This window comes from Lissotriton vulgaris, chromosome 8 (assembly GCF_964263255.1).
Source record: "Lissotriton vulgaris chromosome 8, aLisVul1.2, whole genome shotgun sequence".
Lineage (NCBI taxonomy): Eukaryota > Metazoa > Chordata > Amphibia > Caudata > Salamandridae > Lissotriton > Lissotriton vulgaris.
This window is the reverse complement of record NC_141696.1, coordinates 12794332-12815550: the sequence shown is the minus strand read 5'-3', so window position 1 is coordinate 12815550 and position 21219 is coordinate 12794332. Positions and strand designations below refer to the sequence as shown.

The window sequence follows — 21219 nt, the reverse complement described above, 5'->3', positions numbered from 1 at the left end:
GGATCCTGCTGCGCCCACTCGGGAAAGACTCACAACAAAGAAAAAGAAGTCCTTTGTAAAAATAAAACCGTACCTTCCCAGATCCAGCCTCCAGTCCTTTTCTCCTACCCCGCCACACATGCCCTTGTAAATATTGCGATATAATTAGCGCCGCTTTTCGCCCAAAAATAGACGCTAAAGTGGCAATAATTAGATTGCCAACCCTTGATAATATGTCCCTTAGTCCTCATGGATTATGGTGACTCCTCCATCCCCCCCACAAACTAGCGCTGGGATACTCATGGGTGACTACGCGCTCTATAAAAACCTTAAATAAATAAATAAATAAAAGTGGAAACCGGGCTACCAGCTTCAGTAAATGAATGGCCACGTAAAGAACAGAAGAAGGAGTGTAGCTACTGAACCTGTGCATGTCAGAAAGAACGGCTGCACAAGAGAGAACCTGCTGAACCAAGACATGACTTCAGAAAGAGTGGACTGATCCTGACATTGAACCTGTTTAGAGAGACTACAAAAGATGGAAATAATCACATTAGTGCAAAGGACCAGTGATTGGACTCCCAGGGCGAGTGGGCCAGCATTGTGGTATAGTTCAGAGACACAATCGTCAAAGAAGCCCTGCACCTGCAAAGTACTCACCTGACCAGTCACTAAAGGAATTGCCCTGGACTCCGTTGGTGTAGCCTGGTGAGATCGAGTCCTTGCCTCCCGGTAAACATCAGACGCTCCCCGACCCTCCACACGTTCAGGAAGGACCTCAAGACCTGGCTCTTTGACTGACCCGAGCTGCCCCCCCCTTCCCTCCTCCCTCAGCGCCTTGAGACCCTCACGGGTGAGTAGCGCACTCTATAAACCACTGATTGATTGATTAATCGATTGCCTTCATGAGCTGCCTTACAGGTCCTGGGCTGGTGCTAGAGTGTACTGTTCCTCTCAGCAGAAATGTACCTTGAGAACCAAAAAAGGAAAGTCAACAGATTATAGCTTTGAAGTTGATGCTCATCCAGTTCCAGTACTTTGCCGTTTCGTAGGTTTCCTCAAACTGCTTGTTAAGGCACGGATCTCACCAGACCGCTGGACATCTCTTGCCCACTGACCTTAAAGCCAGCTCTGGGTTCAAGCTGCTGAGGACCCCACCAAAATCCCAGTTGAGAAGAAAAAGCATATGAAAAGTTTTTAAGTGTGCTCCTGGTGTAAATCTCCAGATGTAAAGGTACGCCTGATGCACTTACAGCCAGACAATGACTCCCGATGGAAACGACCACAAAATCATGATTGACATTCTCGTATGACCTATAACCTGCTCAAACATCCAATAATATCCTCTCAAAGCATGCTGCTTACCCTGGAAGAATCTTTCCATCAATTCTCAGATACCAATTGTCAGAGCCCCTGTCAGAGGGCCTTGGGGCACGCAGGGGTCCCTGGGCCCAATCATGGGGTGGGGGAAGGTTCAGGCGTTGTACTTCTGATGTCCTGGGGCCGGACCTATTATGGGAACTGACAAACTGTGCAAAGTACCCTTCTGCCTTGACTCTAGGGGTAGCTGCATTCGAGCAGTCCAAGGATCCAACAGAGAAGAAGGAGGAATACAGCTCAGTACACGCGACTCATAACTCAAAGAGCGCACAGCAATGCCAATAAAATCAATATCTAGTCAAACACTTATTTTGTAGTAAAAAATAAGCATTTGGTTTCTAATTCTACACATTTAAAGCAATATTACTACAAATATCAATATTAAGACATTTCCCCTTGAAGTCTGGACTCTAGTGTTTCTCTAACAAATGCCTTACCAACCCACTCTTTGTAATGTGGTAGGGGTTATTCTCCATTCACTGGTGGCTGCATCCAGGGGGTGTTCAAAAGTAGGTCTTAACTCAAGAGTCCACTCTGACTCTTTGAAAAATAGTCAAACGTGTCTTGGCACCGCAGAGCCCACAGCAGAGGTTTTTCCCAGGCACCATAGACCTGTAACCAGTCATACCCGCTCCAGCAGCGAGGAGGCTTGAAGCATCCCAGTGAGTGCCCAACTGCAAGCACTCACATTGCTTCGGTCCTGTGCAGGGCCCAAGCATGGGCGAATTTTGCGAATTCGCAATCCGCGAATTTGCGGATTTGCGAATTCGCGATCCGCAAAACTCGCGAATTTGCAGATTTTTGTTTTTTTGCGTGTTCGTGGGGTTTTTTGCGGGTTCGCAGGGCTTTTTGCGTCTTCGCGAGCCGCTTGCATGGCGAAGTTACCCATGCAGTCGTTTATGGGCACAGCACCCTCTGGTTCATGCGAGACCTATTGCATTGCAAATGCTTGCAATGTTTCAAAAGAGAGAAAGAGAGAGAGATAGAGAGAGAGGGAGGGAGAGAGAGAGTGAAAGAAAGAAAGAAAGAAAGAAAGAACGAAAGAAAGATAGGAGGAAAGAAAAAAGAAAGAGAGAGAGAGAGAGAGAGAAAGAAAGAAAGAGAGAGACAGACAGAGAAAGAGCAAGAAAGTGAAAGGGAAAGGGAGAGAAAGGGAAAGAGAGGGAGAGAAAGAGAAAGCGAGAGTAAGAGCGAGAGGGGAGAGAAAGAAAGAAAGAAAGAAAGACAGAAAGAAAGAAAGAAGAAGAAAGAAAGAAAGAAAGAAAGAAAGAAAGAAAGAAAGAAACAAAGAAAGAAAGAGGGAGAGAATGAGAGAGAAAGAAAGAGAGAGACAGCGAAAGAGCAAGAAAGTGAAAGAGAGAAAGAGAGGGAGAAAGGGAGAGAGAGAGAGAGAGAGAGAGAGAAGAGGAGAGAAGGATCGAGAGAGAGAAAGAGAGGGAGAGAGAAAGAGAGAACGAGAGAGAAAGAAAGAGACAGAGAAAGAGCTAGAAAGTAAAAGAGAAAGAGAGAGAGAGACATGGAAAGAGAGAGAGAAAGAGAGAAAGACACACAGAGAGGGAGAGAGAGAGAGAGGATGAGAGAGAGAAAGAGAAAGAGAGAGAGAAAGAGGGAGAGTGAGAGAGAAAGAAAGAGAGAGAAAGAGAGAGAGAGAGAGAAAGAGAGGATGTGGGAGAGAGAAAGAAAGAGAGGGAGATAGAGAGAAAGAGAGAGAGAACAACGGAGAAAGAAAGAGATAAGCAGAGAAAGAGGAAGAACTTGAGAGAGAAAGAGATAAATAGAGCAAGAAAGGAGAGGGAGAGAGAGATAGATAGATAGAAATAGAGGGAGAGAGAGAGGGAGAGAGAGAACGAGAGAAAGAAAGAGAGGCCAGATCTCTGAAGGGCCAGATTCCTGAGTTGCCCCTACAGAACATACAGCTTTTTATTTTTAGCAAAATGCATATGAAAATTGTGCTGTAAAGGTCTCTTTTAGTTTAACCCCTCCTGACAACTCAAAATGGGTGTATTTGCCATCCTCTCCCTTCTTCCTGTTTTTTATATCTGTAAGTGCTTCCTGATGAGGTTTAATTCCTAGGACAGGTGCCTCGTTGCCTACTTGTAACTATTCTCTGACCCTGCTTCAAGGGTCAGAGCAGGGTCAGAGAATAGTTGCAAGTAGGCAACGAGGCGCCAGGAAGCAATTAGCAGCAGGTGCCCACGTTGAAGTTAATTTCTTTGTAAAAGTTTACAAAGAAATTAGGTTCAACTTTTGCACCTGCTGCTGTAACCATTGCTTGGCTGAAAATTCGTCCCCGCTGATTCGCGGATTTTACCGCAAACTCGCGAGATTCGCGGATCGCGAAATCGCGGAAAATCCGCAAATTCGCCCGCGAAACGGATTTTACCCCCACCCTTATGCAGGGGGCCAGCTTCATGCGTCTACGTGTGTATACTTGTAAAGCGCACTGCCGGCCCATCTCGGGGCATCCTGGCGCTGTATACCGCTGCGGAACCCTTCCTGGCTTTCCCTGTGAGATGCCCCCTCCAGGGCACCCCCAAGGTGAAGTCAGGCATCCCAGCGCGGTTGGAGCCGTTGTGGAGATTAAGCAAGCTATTGCCCAGAGTTGCAGAGTAGCACCCATGATTATAGTAGGCACCGAGGCGAGAATTATCGAGTCCGTGGACATTGAGCCCAAGACCTGCCATGTAATTGAACCCTGGTCTCGGGCCTAACCTCTGCATCAGGGTCTGCCGCTTCTAACCAGTGAGCCACACTTCTCCACGTCTATCACCTGAGCATACTCAGCCAGCTCCAGCAAATAAGTAATGCGCTCCCCACTCGAGGGACGGGGGGATTGGACTTCTGTGCTCAAGGCTGGGGTCCCAGAGATGGAGCGATGCACACACGGCATCTTCCTCAGTTTCATTGGGGCAGTTCTGGTTCAATCCTCGTTGCTTCGTGGTGACTCAGGTCACAGATCAGATTTCTTAGGCAAAGGCCTGATTCTCGCAACCACTTTAGCACTGGCAGCCCCTCCTAGAATACAGCGTTGCAGCATATCCACCCGCCAAGGCGATGTGTCTCACCACACAATGGTCCATGTTGCATAGAGGGTCACTGCTAGGCTCTGTGCAATATTCAGCCCTTCTGATCCAGCAATATCTTTCATGGCAGCTCCTGCTGGTATATGGGGCTGCAGCCACAATTCCCACATGGCTTCACCTGCCCCGTATACCTCTCCGCTCATGCTACCTTCAGAGGGCACCCTCCTGGCATACAGGTGTTGCTGACTGGAATCTGCACACAGTCAACAATGCAATCGGTGGAGCATCCTTCTCCTCACACAACACACACCAGGAGCCCGCTCGGCTGGAATCCCAACTGAACCTTTCTCCCTCCAGCACTCTCTTCTTCCTCGCAGGGCACCCTGGTGTTGGCAAGCAGGCGGGCACTGGTGATCCAGGCTCCAGAGCAGGGGGTCTTGGTTTCCGTGGGTGATGCCTGCTCACCCAGCAGAAAGAAGAGCAGGCTCGGCCCCCAGTGCTTGTCACAAAAGTCCTGCAAAGCTTCACCTGCTCACACAGCCCGTCTGGCTGCTTGACAGATGATACATTTTGGGGTTTAAATCGCTCCTTTTATTGTCCATTTCCAGGCACCAAATGTGACTTAGGGTCTGAAGTTTTATGTTGGGGCTCTGCTTTTTTTGAAGTAAACACTTTTGTCTCTCTTCTTGCTCTTGAAAGGTTGTCTGTCACAGGAGGAAAGACTCAGAAGTTGATAGTCCCACAACACAGACCATGGGAGTGACTAGAGTTCAAACCTGGAATTCGCCAAAAGTGATATGTGCTTCAAAATATTAATACCAGGCTCCCAGCCCTACTCATTATGAATCCCTTATCAACACATCTCCTTCATGAGATGTGTCCATGCCCCTTCCTGGTGATCTCTCACTGAATCTAAGAGCACCCTTTGAAGTGTACAGGGGGAGTCGCTCTGTCTCCCCTCTCCAGTGTGTTCCTTCCGGATCCCAGGAATGCAGCAACACACAAATCTGTCTGGGGGATTCATCTACTCCTTCTGGCTTCACCAGGCATGTCAGAGCTTATGGAACCCAGGGTCCTCCATGCAGTGTACCATTACATGCACACATATGCTCATAACGAATGAATGAATGCATGCATGCATGAATGAATGAATGAGTGCAGGATCTATAAAGTGCGCTGTCAATCGGAAACAAGCTTCCTGGTGCTGTCCTTGGCAGCAGTGGGAGCCCTGTCCAGGCCTTAATGGAACTAATGTAGATGAGGGTGTGACATAGTGCATCAGAGGCTTAGAAAAGTCACATCTTCAGAGTATTGTTAAAGGCCTCTTCTGAATTTATAAATCGGATACACATTGACAGTTGGCTCCACACTGTAGTGCCCTGTTCTGTAAAAGATTTTCCGGCCTTAGTTTTCACTCTGAAGGCTGGTGGATTTCAATGTTCACAGGGTCTGGTGGTGCTGAACCTGGCCGTAAGCAATTTAGGACCTGTATCCCTAAAGTGCAAACAGCAGTATCTTAAAAAGAATACTTTTATTTTATTTATTTTTTTAAGTCTTTTTAAAGCAGCAGAGGTAGAGCTTCATGTGGGGAGCTGTAGCATTCCTCTGGCTTCTGTGTGTTGGGCCATCTGAAGTTTACAAATAAATGTTTTGTACAGCCTGCATATAAACTATTGCAATAGTCGAATCTCGATGTAATGAGGGTGAATGTTACAGGTTTCGTGGCCATGAGGGGCAGAAAATGAAAGAATTTCTTGAGGGATTTGATCAGCTTGAAGCCACTTTGGGTTGAAAGGATAGTTCAGTATCAAATTTGACCTCCAAATGTCTTGTTACATTATTCACATGTGGAGGGGAGTCAGGGGGACTGAGTTTGGCCACCAGCGTATAGGAAAGAAAGAGGAGAGTTCCCGTTTTCTATTAATTGCACTTAAGTGATTGTTTTGCATCCATGAAGTCAAGTTTGAGAGACACATTTGAAGATGAAGTTCTGGACCAGTTCATCCTCTGTCTACTGAGAGGATCAACTGGGTGCCATCCAGATAGGAAATGGTTTTGATTCCATAGGATTCAATTAGAGAAATAGGATGGGCATAGTAAATATTGAAAAAAGTAGGGCTAAGGGTTGATCCCTGTGGTACTCCCATGGTAATCAGTTTTTCTTATGAGAAGCATTCTCCTAAGACCACAATTTGTCTCAAATCAGTTAGGAAGGGACTGGGGGCCTCTAGAGTGGCTGCTACGGACTCGCAGGAACACAGTCAGGCTAGGGCACTCAGGGCTCTCTTCAGATCAGGAGAGCCCCGCCAGCAGCAGCGCTCCACCGGGGCTTCTGAGGCAAATGCAGGGCAGGCACTGATCCTGCGCCTTGCAGCCCCCCTCCTCCCGACAGCCGGGCTCCCTCATCACCCAGGCCCCTCCTTCCTTCCGGGGTCCTGGGGCTTCCGTCGGCCTGCTCGTACTCTCCTCGGGGCACTCCGTCACAGACAGAGGCGGGGAAGGCTCCCGCCCTCCGCTCTCTCTCCTCACAGCGGCGACGCTTCTCGTGGCCAGTCGGGGCTCCCTCTTCACCACGGGAGCCCCGCAACACCGCAGTCGGTTTCACCCGGGTTCCCTCGGCCTCACGGGAACCCGGGGCTTTGCAGCAGCTTCCGTTGCTTACTAGGCCTCTTCCTGCTGCCCGGCTGGGCAGCCAATCCGTGCGCGGCTGGGCGGAGGCACGGCCAATGACGCGACCGGGCGCCCCCGTCACGTGATGCGGGTGACCGCGGCCTCAGGGCCTAACGCGGCCTCTCTTCACTTCGGCAGCCTTCTCCTGGCACCGGGGGCCACTGCAACGTTAACCACAACAGTGGGGGGTCCCTCCAAGGTGGCACCGGGCTGCGGCGGTGAGCACGGCCGCAATCAGGGGTAGGCTCCCTTCTATTAATTATTTATATTTCCACAAGCGCGCCAAAACGAGGGTTGGCTCCTCCAACTCTATCCCCCTCACAGTCCCTTCAGGCCACACGGCGCATAACTCCTCAGAAAACAGCGCTATTCACAGCGCACCGCTCCTCCCTCGGCCCAAAAGGCTCTCAGGGCCAACAGCACTCCGGGGGCCACACCAGTAACAGGGCACAGTGCTTTAGCATGCCACAGTCTCTCAGGGGCCCAATCCTCCCCAGGTGGCTCCTCACGGCCCAGCGCTTCCAAGGGGGCCACAGCTCCTCCAGAGGGGGGTAGACAGTCCCACCTCAGTTCCTCATGGGCCCACACCTCACCTCCTGGGGCCTCTGCTGAGCAGCGCTGGTGTAATTCACAGTCCCCACGGTGTCAGGGACCTGGGTAGGGGCCCTCCTTTGTCAGGGGCCCGGGGGACAGCAGAGGGGGGTTTATGGGTGCAGGGCCCAGCTCCCAGGCCCATGTGGGGGTAGCAGCTCGCAGCAGGTCCCCTCACATTCCTGTCCCAGCTTTGTCTGACTCTCTGGTGGCACATCCCCCTTACTTATACCCTCCTCCCAGGCAGTGCCAGAACCTTCTAGAATGTTGGCAAACTGGCCTAAACTGGCTCAAGGGGAGAGGTTGAGTACCCTGGGTGCCAGGCTTCCCTCCAAAAGCTAGGAGTGACTGGGTCCCTAACGACTAGACTGCTAACCTTCTGCAGTCAGGTGGCACACACATTGCCTGGGCATCCATTTTAAAAACACAGCATTTCACCAGGGTACATTTTACACAATGGGGGAAATTTACAAGTGCTCACACCATTACATGACATTCCATATTAACAAGGTGTCTCACACCACACATGGCCTATACAGGTTTATTCCCATGGGGGAGACATCCCAAATTAGGGGGGCAAAAAGCGAAAAATTTCAGTGGAAAGGCCAAGTCCATCAGTGGTACATTGTAATAGGTCACATAAATGTCCGGACAGAGATAACAAAATCAAATTTCTCTAGTGTCCCTAAGAGAAGACACAATCCTAAGGCATAAACAAAACAATTGTAATACTCCAATAGACAATGTGGTAGTGGGCATCAAAAGTGAAATATACAGAACGTATGATGTGTCCTTGAAGACGTTGAATCCTAAAAGAAGACAAAAGGGTTGTTCGTGTGACACAGTGAACAAAGGTAATATCTAGGTGCGTCTAACAAGGAACCTGTTATGAAAAAGATAAAGAGCTCAAAAGGGAAACAAAACCAAAGTTTCAGATCGACAAATACACTTAAAATGTTGGTGTTGGACGACACAGAAGTATATCACCGGAAAGGTCTCACAAAGGTGAGTATATAGCAACGTAGTTCCAACCAAGTGGCAAAATGTGTATAGCGTGTCATAATCCTTGCACATTTCAGAAAAGGACAAGACTGATTGTGTTGTTGTTTTCCACAGTGTACACTCTGGAAGGATTGTGTTGTTGTTTCCCATAGTGTACACTCTGGAAGGATTGTGTTGTTGTTTCCCACAGTGTACACTCTGGAATGGCTGTTTTGGGTTTCCCACACTGCACATGCTGAGATGATTGTGTTGTTGTTTCCCACAGTGTACACACTGGAAGGATTGTGTTGTTGTTTCCCACAGTGTACACTCTGGAAGGATTGTGTTGTTGTTTCCCACAGTGTACACTCTGGAATGGCTGTTTTGGGTTTCCCACACTGCACATGCTGAGATGATTGTGTTGTTGTTTCCCACAGTGTGCACACTGGAAGGATTGTGTTGTTGTTTCTCACAGTGTACACTCTGGAAGGATTGTGTTGTTGTTTCCCACAGTGTACACTCTGGAAGGATTGTGTTGTTGTTTCCCATAGTGTACACTCTGGAGGTATTGTGTTGTTGTTTCCCACAGTGTACACTCTAGATTGGCTGTTTTGGGTTTCCCACGCTGCACATGCTGAGATGATTGTGTTGTTGCTTCCCACAGTGTACACTCTGGAAGGATTGTGTTGTTGTTTCCCACAATATACACTCTGGAATCGCTGTTTTGGGTTTCCCACACTGCACATGCTGAGATGATTGTGTTGTTAAATTCCACAGTGCACATGCTGAGATGGTTGTGTTGTTAATTTCCACAGTGCACATACTGAGATAGTTGCATTGCTGTTTCCCACAGTGCACATGATAAGAGGATTGTGTTGTTGTTTACCACAGTGCACATCCTGAGATGGCTGTGTTTTTGTTTCCCACATGGCACACTCTGGAATGAATGTGTTCTTTTTTCCCAAAGTGTACATACTGAGATGGTTGTATTGCTGTTTGCCACAATGCAAAGGCTGTCATGATTGTGTTGTGTTTTCCACAGTGCACATGCTGACATGATTGTGTTCTTGTTTCCCACAGTGTACACTCTGGAAGGATTGTGTTGTTGTTTCCCATAGTGTACACTCTGGAAGGATTGTGTTGTTGTTTCCCACAGTGTACACACTGGAAGGATTGTGTTGTTGTTTCCCACAGTGTATACTCTGGAATCGCTGTTTTGGGTTTCCCACACTGCACATGCTGATATGATTGTGTTGTTGTTTCCCACAGTGTACACTCTGGAAGGATTGCGTTGTTGTTTCCCACAGTGTACACTCTGGAAGGATTGTGTTGTTGTTTCCCACAGTGTACACTCTGGAATCGCTGTTTTGGGTTTCCCACACTGCACATGCTGATATGATTGTGTTGTTGTTTCCCACAGTGTACACTCTGGAAGGATTGTGTTGTTGTTTCCCATAGTGTACACTCTGGAGGTACTGTGTTGTTGTTTCCCACAGTGTACACTCTGGAATGGCTGTTTTGGGTTTCCCACACTGCACATGCTGAGATGATTGTGTTGTTGTTTCCCACAGTGTACACTCTGGAAGGATTGCGTTGTTGTTTCCCACAGTGTACACTCTGGAAGGATTGTGTTGTTGTTTCCCACAGTGTACACTCTGGAAGGATTGTGTTGTTGTTTCCCACAGTGTACACTCTGGAATGGCTGTTTTGGGTTTCCCACACTGCACATGCTGAGATGATTGTGTTGTTGTTTCCCACAGTGTACACTCTGGAAGGATTGCGTTGTTGTTTCCCACAGTGTACACTCTGGAATCGCTATTTTGGGTTTCCCACACTGCACATGCTGAGATGATTGTGTTGTTAAATTCCACAGTGCACATGCTGACATGGTTGTGTTGTTAATTTCCACAGGGCACATACTGAGATAGTTGCATTGCTGTTTCCCACAGTGCATATCCTGAGATGGCTGTGTTTTTGTTTCCCACAGGGCACACTCTGGAATGAATGTGTTCTTTTTTTACCAAAGTGTACATACTGAGATGGTTGTATTACTGTTTGCCACAATGCAAAGGCTGTCATGATTGTGTTGTGTTTTCCACAGTGCACATGCTGACATGATTGTGTTCTTGTTTTTCAGACATGGGATTGACATCATCAAGGATATGAGGCATCTTCTAACTGGTGTCTCAGACCTGAACATTAATAATGGAGGGACAGCCTCCCATCTCCTGGTCCATGGGCAACTGGCCTTCCCCGTTGGACTTGATGATTCTCATCGGTCACTTCTAGCTGCGGCACGCTATGGGAAAGGAAGGGTGGTCGTGGCAGGCCATGAGAACCATATAAACACAGCTCCTCTGAAGCCCTTCCTCCTCAACGCAATCTCTTGGCTGGCTGCAGGGAGAAAAGGGAAGATTGGCATGGTGAGCGGTCTGAAGGGGCTCCAGAAGCTTCTCAATGCAAACAATGTGGCAAGTGAATATTCGGTCCTAACCCCAAATCTCAGCGTCTACTGCTGCACGTCGTACAGTGATAGCGAGGCACAGAAAATCCAAGAGTTTGTGGCTGAAGGAGGGGGCTTGCTCATTGCAAGCCAGGCCTGGTGGTGGGCCTACCAGCATCCATATGAACACGCTATAGCAGAATATCCCGGCAATAAAATACTGAATACATTTGGAATCTCCATCCTGGGCCAAACCCTCACGGCTAAAACCTACAACGCTATGGATCCTGAAGATGCACCGAAGGTCTACCACTTCCGCAGAGCTCTTTCCAAGTTGCTGCAAGAGAGCAGCGGAAAGTGGAATACAGAGCCATCTCCTGCATCTCGGATCACAAAAATGGGGCAGGACTGTGCTGAAATGATGAAGCTCTCCGCAGAAGGCTCTGCAGCGGTCCACTCAATTCACCAAATGTTGAAGGATCTGCTGTGCCGCACTGGGATTCCAGAAGTGAGCAAAAGAAAGCCGATTCAAAACAAATCCAACAAGTACATAATGATCGAGTTGGCGACATCTCTCTATGAGCATTACCCTGACCTGCCTGAGCTCTTCCAACAGCCGGATTTGTCCATCGCATCTGATTTGACCGTGTCCATAGATGCCAACAATAAAGGTAGGGCTAAATCCAGATATTTTGTTCGTATAGAAATTGTTCACTTTTTAGGAGGTTGGTTTTGTCTGAAAACTCATAGGAAAATAGGCAATCACGCTCAGCCATTGGAAATAAAGGTTTTATGATTTTATACAAATTGTTATTTTTCATGCAAATACTGTTTTCATTGAGGCCCTGGATGCTCTGGCTCTTTGGAGGTTCTCATGCTTCTGGCCACCAACTGGACAATGATTATAACAATGTGGTCTCAGAAATGCAGAAGGGGTGGCGTAACAGGCATAATTCTCTCTAGCGTAATTACTCATAATCACTGCATAGTTACTTGTAATTTTGCAAAATTGTGTGAGAAGCATAATCCAGCATTTAGCACAAAATGTAGTTTGTGCTAAGAAAATAGAACTAAATGCTACAGGACACAAACAGTAGCAGCCAGCAGCTGCTCGTTCTCCCATAGATGGCTTTTCCTTTGCTCCTGCAAATTACCCTTAATTACTGAAGCTGGCATAGTCACATAATTTCGTTAACTTCGCATCACAAGAGTAATGCGCGATTACGCATTTGTTGTCTTTCCATTGCTCTTGCAGTAGGATTTTTACCCAAATTACTCTTAATTACTGAACCCGGCAAAGTTACGTAATTTTGTTTAACTTTGCATCACAAGAGTAATGCGTACTTACGCATTTGTTGAGATTCCTTTGCGCCTGCAGTAGGATTTTTGACCCACATTACTCTTAATTACTGAACCCGGCATAGTTACGTAATTTTGTTTAACTTTGCATCACAAGAGTAATGCGTACTTACGCATTTGTTGTGATTCCTTTGCGCCTGCAGTAAGATTTTTGACCCACATTACTCTTAATTACTGAACCCGGCATAGTTACGTAATTTTGTTTAACTTTGCATCACAAGAGTAATGCGCACTTACGCATTTGTTGTGATTCCTTTGCGCCTGCAGTAGGATTTTTGACCCACATTACTCTTAATTACTGACACTGTCATTATCGCGAACTGTTGTTGACTTTGCATCACAACAGTAATGTGTAATTACTGAAATTACTCTAATTACTCCTGTGAAATTAACAATTCTCCTAGGCCTAAAATGTAGTCACAATAGTGAAAGCTAAACTTGGCTTTGTTTGCCATGGGGATATTGCACAGGAGATCCCAGCACATGATGGGAAGCCCTGATCTCAGCTGCAGGGACCAGTCTAGAATTGGCACACATGATGCCAGAGAAGAAACTGTCTGGGTAGCATGTTAGGCCGTATTGTTTTCAGCTCTGGGACATTTACATTTCTGGTAAAAACTGGGACCACAACGGCAATGCAGCTCAAATCCTGATGATGAGCATAAACATGCCCGGCGAGCCACAACACAGTCACCAATTGATAGTCACTACTGTTTACAAAAAACAAATAGTCTGTAAATGACTGAGATCATCAGCAAGTCGATACCCCGGGCATGAGCAATGGTGGCAGGCTTCGCGATATGTATGCACATCTACATACAATTTGAGTATCGATCACATGACACGTTTCCCCCTAAGAGGACATGCAGGTGCCTTGCTCAGGTGAAGTACAGGATGGTCTTCTCAAGTAATAACAATGTTAAGGATTTTGACTGCGTCAGCTTGTTTTGAGATCTATGTGTCTTAAGTGCCAGAAGAAGAGCAGCCGGGATTCAGAGATGGGCACTTTGGTTAGGCTAGGTCAGCATCTGTAGGTAACCATGCAGTTGCATGCAGTGGAAAGCGTACAGACACCTCAAATAGCACAAAGCGGAGCAGCTGGGCATGCGGAAAATGAGGACTTATCGAGTATAGTGTCTCTGTGAATGGCGCAAAGGATGCGCGTCACAGTAGATCACGAGGTGGTGTTGTTGATACAGAAGGCTCCACTACACTTGTGCAGCAAAGTTCAGTGCACAGTCTGCCAAACACGAATATCTCTTAAATTTGCACAACCTATTGTATTTTGTTTGCTGTACTTTTTCAGTAATGTGTACTGATGCTGTACTTGCATTTGAACATTCTGAGGAATGCAAAGTATGTAACAGCTCCTTTTACAACCAGAGAAATGAGGGTTATTTACTTTGACACAGCATTTCTTGTTTAGCCTTATGCAAAATGTAACACACAGCATCACTCACATACCTTAAAAGTGATTGTTTGTGATGGCCGTGTGTCTGGCTCGTCCTTCTACTGCCAATGTATCTTCTTGTGCTGCCTGTGCTGTTGGGTTTTGTGGGTCAGCTTCATCGGAATCAGAGTCCAAACCTATCTCTGGCAATCCTCTAAACCAGCATTTCCCAAACTGTGGTCCGCGGACCCCAGTGGTCCATGAGACATTTCCAAAGGGTACGCAGGACTCGAGTGCCTGTCCTCATAGTGAAAAATGAAATGCCCATGCGTCCTCACAGCACACAAGTGCTGTGAATGTTGGCGCAGGGGTGGTGAGACCACAACAATACAATCGTGAGGCGGGGGCATCGAATGGGCAATTGGTAGTCAGGGGGTCGGGGCCACAGGGGCACAGCGGCTGGGGAAACGAGTGGTACAGAAGGCAAAAGGGGCACAAAAACAAGGAAAAAACGAGTGGCACAGAAGGCAAAAGGGTACAAAAACGAGTGGAACAGAGGGCAGAAGGGCACAAAAAACGAGGGGAAAAAGAGTGAACAGAGGGCAGAAAGGCACAAAAATTGATGGAAATGAGTGGCACAGAGGGCAGAATGGACCAAAAAAAAGTGGAACAGAGGGCAGAAAGGTACAAAAAACGAGTGGAACAGAGGGCAGATGGACACAAAAAATTGAGGGGAAAACGAGTGGAACAGAGGGCAGAAAGGGACAAAAACGAGGGAAAAATGAGTGGCACAGAGGGCAGAAAGGCACAAAAAACGAGGGAAAACGAGTGGAACAGAGGGCGAAAGGCACAAAAATGAGTGGAACAGAAGGCAGAAGGGCACAAAAAACGAGTGGAACAGAGGGCACAAAAAAACGAGAAAAACGAGTGGCACAGAGGGCAAAAGGGTCACAAAACGAGGGAAAAACGAGTGGCACAGAGGGCAGACGGGCACAAAAAACGAGTGGCACAGAGGCAAAATAGAGAATACAGAAATATAGGGGCAGCTAAGAACAGAAGGCAGAACTGGCAGAGAGGCACGGGGCAGTGGGGGGAACAGAAGGGAAAATCGGGCAGAGACACGGAGCAGCGAGGGGTACAGAAGGAAAGACCGGGCAGAGAGAGCACAGGGACAGCGAGTAGAACAGAAGGAAGAAAAAAGGGCATGGACCACGTAGAGGCAGCAGGGAAGACAGAGAACAGCAGACACATCAATGAAAATACAGGCAATACAATAAAAGCAATAAAGCATTGAAAGGCACAAGTGTACAGGTTACAGTTACTTGAAAGGCAGGTAAAAATAGATGCAGCCAGGATCAGCAGTAGGATTTTGGTGCTGCTGTCCGATTGCTCACTTTCCACAAGCCCTTGGGTGAATTATGTGTGCTGTCAAGCTTTCATATTCAGACATATGAAGCTGTTGCCTTTGCAGTTTGTTGTTGGCAAGGGACGGGGCAGTGGGCATCCTAACTGGAGAGGGTCATGTCAGGTGCCACGCGCGGCCTCTCTGAAATATGCCTTAACTGCACTGCTCACCCCTTGGTGGTAAAATGTTGTTCTGCTGTCTGTGACTAAAGATAATATCTAACAGGGGTTTATGGTAATTGGCATAGCATTGTTCCATGATCTCGCTGAAACAATATGCCTCCTGTGCAGATACCTTCCTGCCATCTCTTGCACTACCTTGATGAACTCCTAATATAGACCTTGAGTCTGCTCTGCACACAGAACTCATCACTTTGTGCACTATCTTGTTAGAATTTTAGACCTTCCTAAACTGTGAATCGGTAAACATGCTAATAATTCACAATCATTCAACCTGTTGCTGTAAGGAAAGGTCACCTCTCCAAGATTCTGGAATGTGAATGTAGAGGTGCTGCTATGGCATAGAGTAGGAGACTTGCACCACTATATAATACACTGCTGTATGCATACATGTCCATGCCAATAGACCCAATTCAGGCTGTCCTGTCTCCATCTTGAAATTGCCTCTGCTTCAAAAGGCGTTTTTAAAACAGAAATTGAAATTGTACAACTTGCTTGGGGGTCCCCGGCTTCCAGTAGTGATTCAGTGGGGGTCCTCAGGAGTCAAAAGTTTGGGAACCACTGAACTAGACTTTGCAACATAATGTAGAGTTAAACTTATAGCAATTATCTTGCAACTTGTCTTTGGGAATATTATAGGACCTCCTCAGTTTGTGAAGCCAACAAAATCTTCTTTTCAGTTGGCCAAATATCCTTTTTATTACAGATTGGGTCCGTGTTTGTGCTGCTTCGTAGTGTACCTCCCTTTGACTCGCTGGATGTAGATATGGTGTTAATATTGATGGCCTCATGGAATATGCACTGTTGCTTACAAAACATGTGGGAATGTGGTTACTATACATACAATTTAAAGTTTTTGACATTTATTTCATATACATAGGCCATATTTACCAAGTAGATAGGTATCTTTAAACTCTTCTCTGAGAAGATGGGAGTGAATGCCGCTATGCCTGAACATGAAAGAGACATGTGTACTGCCAGGGGCCCTGTATTTTTAGTGAATCAGTGCTTTTTCTATTTCTAAATATATACTCATTGTATGAGGGAGGACCAGGGAAAATGGATGCCATCAATGCAACAATTACGTAGGGAAACGCAGGAAAAATAAAATGTTGCTGCCTGCAGCTTCTGTGCTGAGGAAAGTAATATGGTGATGCATTCTCTCTACCATTGCATCTAGAAAATCATTTTAAAAAACTAAAAAGGCGACTCCGTGATATGCTACCTGCAGTGGCAATGACACCTAGGTAACTCCCAGATGCTAAAAGATGTAGTGAGCAGACTGCCTGCCCATGGGTGGGAATGGCATTGCTTGTGAGATTGTTTCTAAAGATGAGGTTTTAGTTCTTCAATTAGGTCTAAAATAACTGAACTACATAGCCTGTACTTATCACAAATGTCCTCCTCTATTTGCTGGAAGGGGGAGTGTCGGCCTCACTCTGAATATCCATTCCCGTCTCCGCCCCCTTCTCTGCAGGGCTTAAGAATCCATATCCTCCTCGCGATTATATACAGTGCTGCATGTGGAACATTCGGATGCATTTTGGGCCTCTTCATATAGGTTGCACCTGGTACCATCTGACGGTGGCAATTTGTTTGTGTCACTAAAATACTGATTCGGTAACTTGTGTGTTCTGAAAAATAGCAAACAAGTGCATTTGATAATTCGAAAATGACATTTTTGCAGTCGCTAACCGTTTTGCGACTGGTAAACGATTTGGCAACGTATTGTACATTAAGCCCTTAGGGACATATGTATCAAATATCGTTATTACGATTCTCAAATAGCGATTTTTAGAAAATCGCTAATTGAGAATTGCAAAATGGGATGTAATATAAAATTCGCAAATATTTTGCGATTCCTTGGAATTCCTTATTTGAGATTCGCAAATTGCGAATCGCAATTAAGGAATACCTTTCCATTCATTCCTATGGGCTAGGAGGCCTATAGGAATGAATGGGAAGCCATTCTCAATTTGCGATTCGCAATTAGAGAATCGCAAATTGAGAATGCAATTTCAAGGGTGCCAGGGTGTTGAAAGGACATCCTGTTGCACTCCTGAAATATGTATGTGTGCACATGTGGCGCACATACATGCCCTAAGGACATGTATGTTTGGCACATAGCACTTTGAAAAAAGCAAAAAAGTACTTTTTTCAAAGATTTCGCAAATTACCACCAACTATCAGTTGGTGGTAATTCGCAATTTCTAATGACAAATTTGCGCTACTTAAGTGCTTTCTACATCGCATTTAAGGAATCGCAATTTGCAAAATAGAGAATCACACATTTTCAGATTCTCTAATTTGTGATGCTCTTTTGGGATGATACATCCCAAAAGGCCTTTTCCCATTCGCAAACGGGCCGATTCTGAGAATCGGCCCATTTGCGAACGGGAAAAGGGCTTATACATATGCCCCTGAGTCTGATAAGAGCATATTTTATTTAAAAAACAGCTTCATGGTATGGGTACCACTTCTGGAGATGGTCAGTTGTACATGGCAGCTGTGTGATGGCCACCCTTAGATTGTTATTAATAGTATAATTAAGCAAATTACTATTAAAAGTTTACTGCTTTAATACATTTCCGAGGGGCAGCTTTATTTATTTGTAGTGCCAGTTGCTGGTATTCGCCAATTCTGTAAAAAAAGGTCATTGTAAGGGCGGATTCCAGCCGCAGCCCCCGGACAGGAACTTCTTAACGTAAAGAAGTTGCATTCGGAAGTAACCTGCCTTCCCATTGGTTCACGAGGGGCCAGTGATGGAGGGGTGTACTCAAGAGCACAGGGAAGAGTGGATGGAATCTTTGAACTACAGCTCTCTAGAAGAGATTAAAATGGCGCATGCCTGAGACATTATAACATATTTTTAATGGGCCAATGCCTTGGAGGCTGTATATGATGGATTGATTGATTTTAATACTTATATAGCGCTTGCTGCCACCCTACGGGTATCCTGGCGCTATATGATAGACGGGACCATTTGTCCCAAGACCGAGAAAAGACCTTTCCAAGATAGATGTATGTTTTTACCCCCTCTATACGACTTCCACCCAAGTTCCATTTGAAAGGGCAATGCTGCCTCATACGTCTGCACGTCACCACCTTGGCTTCAGTTATATTTACCGTCAGATACTTGTCTCTGGCATACTTAAAAAGAGCATCGAAATTACGAAGTCAGCGTAAGATCCAAATTTACATCATCAGCGTATAACAAAACAGGCAGATTTTGTTGCACTTTATGAGGAGGGAAATTCTTGAGATTATGAAAGTGAAAGGAAATGTCACATAAATAAATTGAAAACAAAAGAAGGACCTCAAGACAGCCCTGTTTCAGGCCATTCCGTGTCGGAATTTGTTAATGTTACAACTAATCTTAGTAGATTAGGAGGTATGCCCAGGCAAACCATTTCCTCCAAAGGATGTAGTTGGAAAGTCGACAAATACAGAGTATAGAATCTGACACTTAGAGCCAGGGGGTATATTTTCAAGAAAGTGATGCAGTGCAGCACCACAAGCCATTTGGCTAAGCCGTGCTGCGTAATTTTTAAAGCACAGGGAGGCTTCATATTCACAACAATATGTCGTATCCCTGGAGCGCAATTAGCTGTTGTGCTTCAATGAAGGCACTCTTGCACCATGATGCAAGGGTGACTGCATTATAGGAGAGAATGTTTTTCTGCAGGAAGGGACACCTTCCTGCACAAAAACCATCTTGTGAGCTGTTTTCCTCTTTCTAAGTCTAAATCTGGAATGCAGCAGAATCCATGGGTGCTGTGTGGGAACACCCACAGCAACACCCAGAGCACACCCCTTTTAAGCAAAGTGCTGCATGAAAAGGGGCCCTATTTAGAAGGCCACGTAAAGCCATGCAGGTGACATTATATGGCCTTGTAAATATGGAGCACCGCACTGCATCACCGGAGCGTCAAAAAAAAAGAAGCATCAGTGGCGCAAGGGGCTTGTAAATATGCCCCCACATATTTATCAATGAGAGATTGAACCCCTGCTATGTTGTCTATCACTGAGTGATGGAGTCTAAACACAGGCTGGACACCTGGCATCACCCATGACCCGAATGCCCATTCTTCAAGATGCTACAGGATGCTGGACGCAAAGATCTTCCCCGAAGAGTCCAGCGGGGCAGTTTGGCGACAGTTATTAGGCAAGGAGCGCGTTCCCTTTTTGTGTATCAGGGCAGTGACGCTCCCCGTCCACGAGCTTGGTATTCACCCCAAATCATAACACGATGCAAAGAGGTGTATTTGAAGTTTACCAGGTCCTTTTTCATCACCAGTCTTGGGATCCACTCTGGACCCCTCACTGCTGATAATCTGGCTTCATTAATTCATGACATTATTTGTTTTTCATTCTGAGGATTTATCTGCCCATTGTAGCTTTCACTGTAGGTAATAGAAGTGGCTCGTGTTGTACCATAGCTGTGTTTTTGCTTATAAATCAATAAACTAATCCATCCCTCATGAGGAGAGATAGGAATTGCAGAAGGGGCTCCATTTCTACACGTGTACTTGGCGACTAGATGCCAAGAGCACTGCCATCAAATCTAACCCCAATTACGTGTACTCTTCACATAGAAATGGATTATGATTAGTGCAATATTATATATTTTGTCACTATTTTATTATGAGGAACATCAATGCTAAAATCAATTATGAATTATGTAGGGTGGTTAAAAAACTGGATACGATCAATATATGTGAAAGTATATCTTCTCTGTCAATGAAGTATCAAGTCTATTCCTAGAAGCATATTGGCACAATAATGTTACTCAAAAAAATGCTTTTGCTGAAACGCTTCGTCTTAGTGCATAAATAAATATTTTTATGCTGTGTTTATTCTTGGAATTCCTGGAATTACTAAAAGGATATTACACCTATATATAATATCCTTTTGGTAATTCCTGGAATTACAAGATAGGGACGTACCAAACCATATATTAAGTAAGTGGTATAAGAACCATGACTGACATAGAGATAAGGCCTAGAGCCTTTAGAACTGCTGGGGCCACCAGGAACCACCCAAGGTAGTGACACAGGGGGACATGTGCATTGTCTAAACACAGCCGCGGATCACCATTAACTTCTATGGGGAAAGTCGCGGTTGGAATTTTAAAGACAGTGGACAGTTAGAAGAAGACTTGGCGCAAATCCCTTTAGAACTAGGAAGTTCTAGAGTCACCGCCCATGGGCGCACCGGAGTATTCAAGTTACCTCACCCAGGGAAGCCGGGTTCATAGGTGTCTTTTCGTGTCTGGTTTCGTCGTCGATTTCAATAGCGAGCTGTTGTAAAGTGCTGCTGGCATCCAAGTGGAAAGAGTCCAGATGGATCCAAGGGTGGATCGGAGATGAGAAGAACCTGAAAGCAGAGGGGAATGAGTCTGGGTCACTAGCCAATGACCAGGAAGGCGATGAGCGGATGCCCACTGATGTCGGGTGATTTCAGGTGAAGGAGGTGAAGCTTGACTCTTCAGCCAAGAGGAACAGGAGGTGTCGACGATGACCTGGTGCTGGATTCGAGCTGTCCCACAAAGGATGTCGAATGCTTCCGGTGTCAGATTCTGGATGGGGCCCAACAACCCTTGGCAACAGCAACCCATGCAGAAAGCAAAGATTGGCTTTGGTGCAGACCAGCAAGTTCTGAGGGACTTTCCTCTTGGTAGAGAGTCAGGGCACGTCTGGAGCAACCAGAGAAGCCCAAAGGAAAGAAAAGTTACCTACCACCAGTCGACGGGCCAGGGATCATGAAGGGGCCTCAAGCAGAAATGCTAGAAGCATGTTCACAGAACACTCATGGAGTGT

General features: G+C 46.2%; 1 protein-coding gene across 1 annotated transcript in view; it reads left to right on the top strand.

Annotated features, from left to right (window-relative positions):
• Window positions 1-21219, top strand: part of LOC147693226 (TRPM8 channel-associated factor homolog) — a 171685-nt gene that overhangs the window by 92482 nt on the left and 57984 nt on the right. The window contains exon 3 of the mRNA XM_086933632.1: window positions 10762-11738. Coding sequence (XP_086789758.1) covers window positions 10762-11738 — 977 coding nt within the window. The remainder of the gene's footprint in view (window positions 1-10761; window positions 11739-21219) is intronic.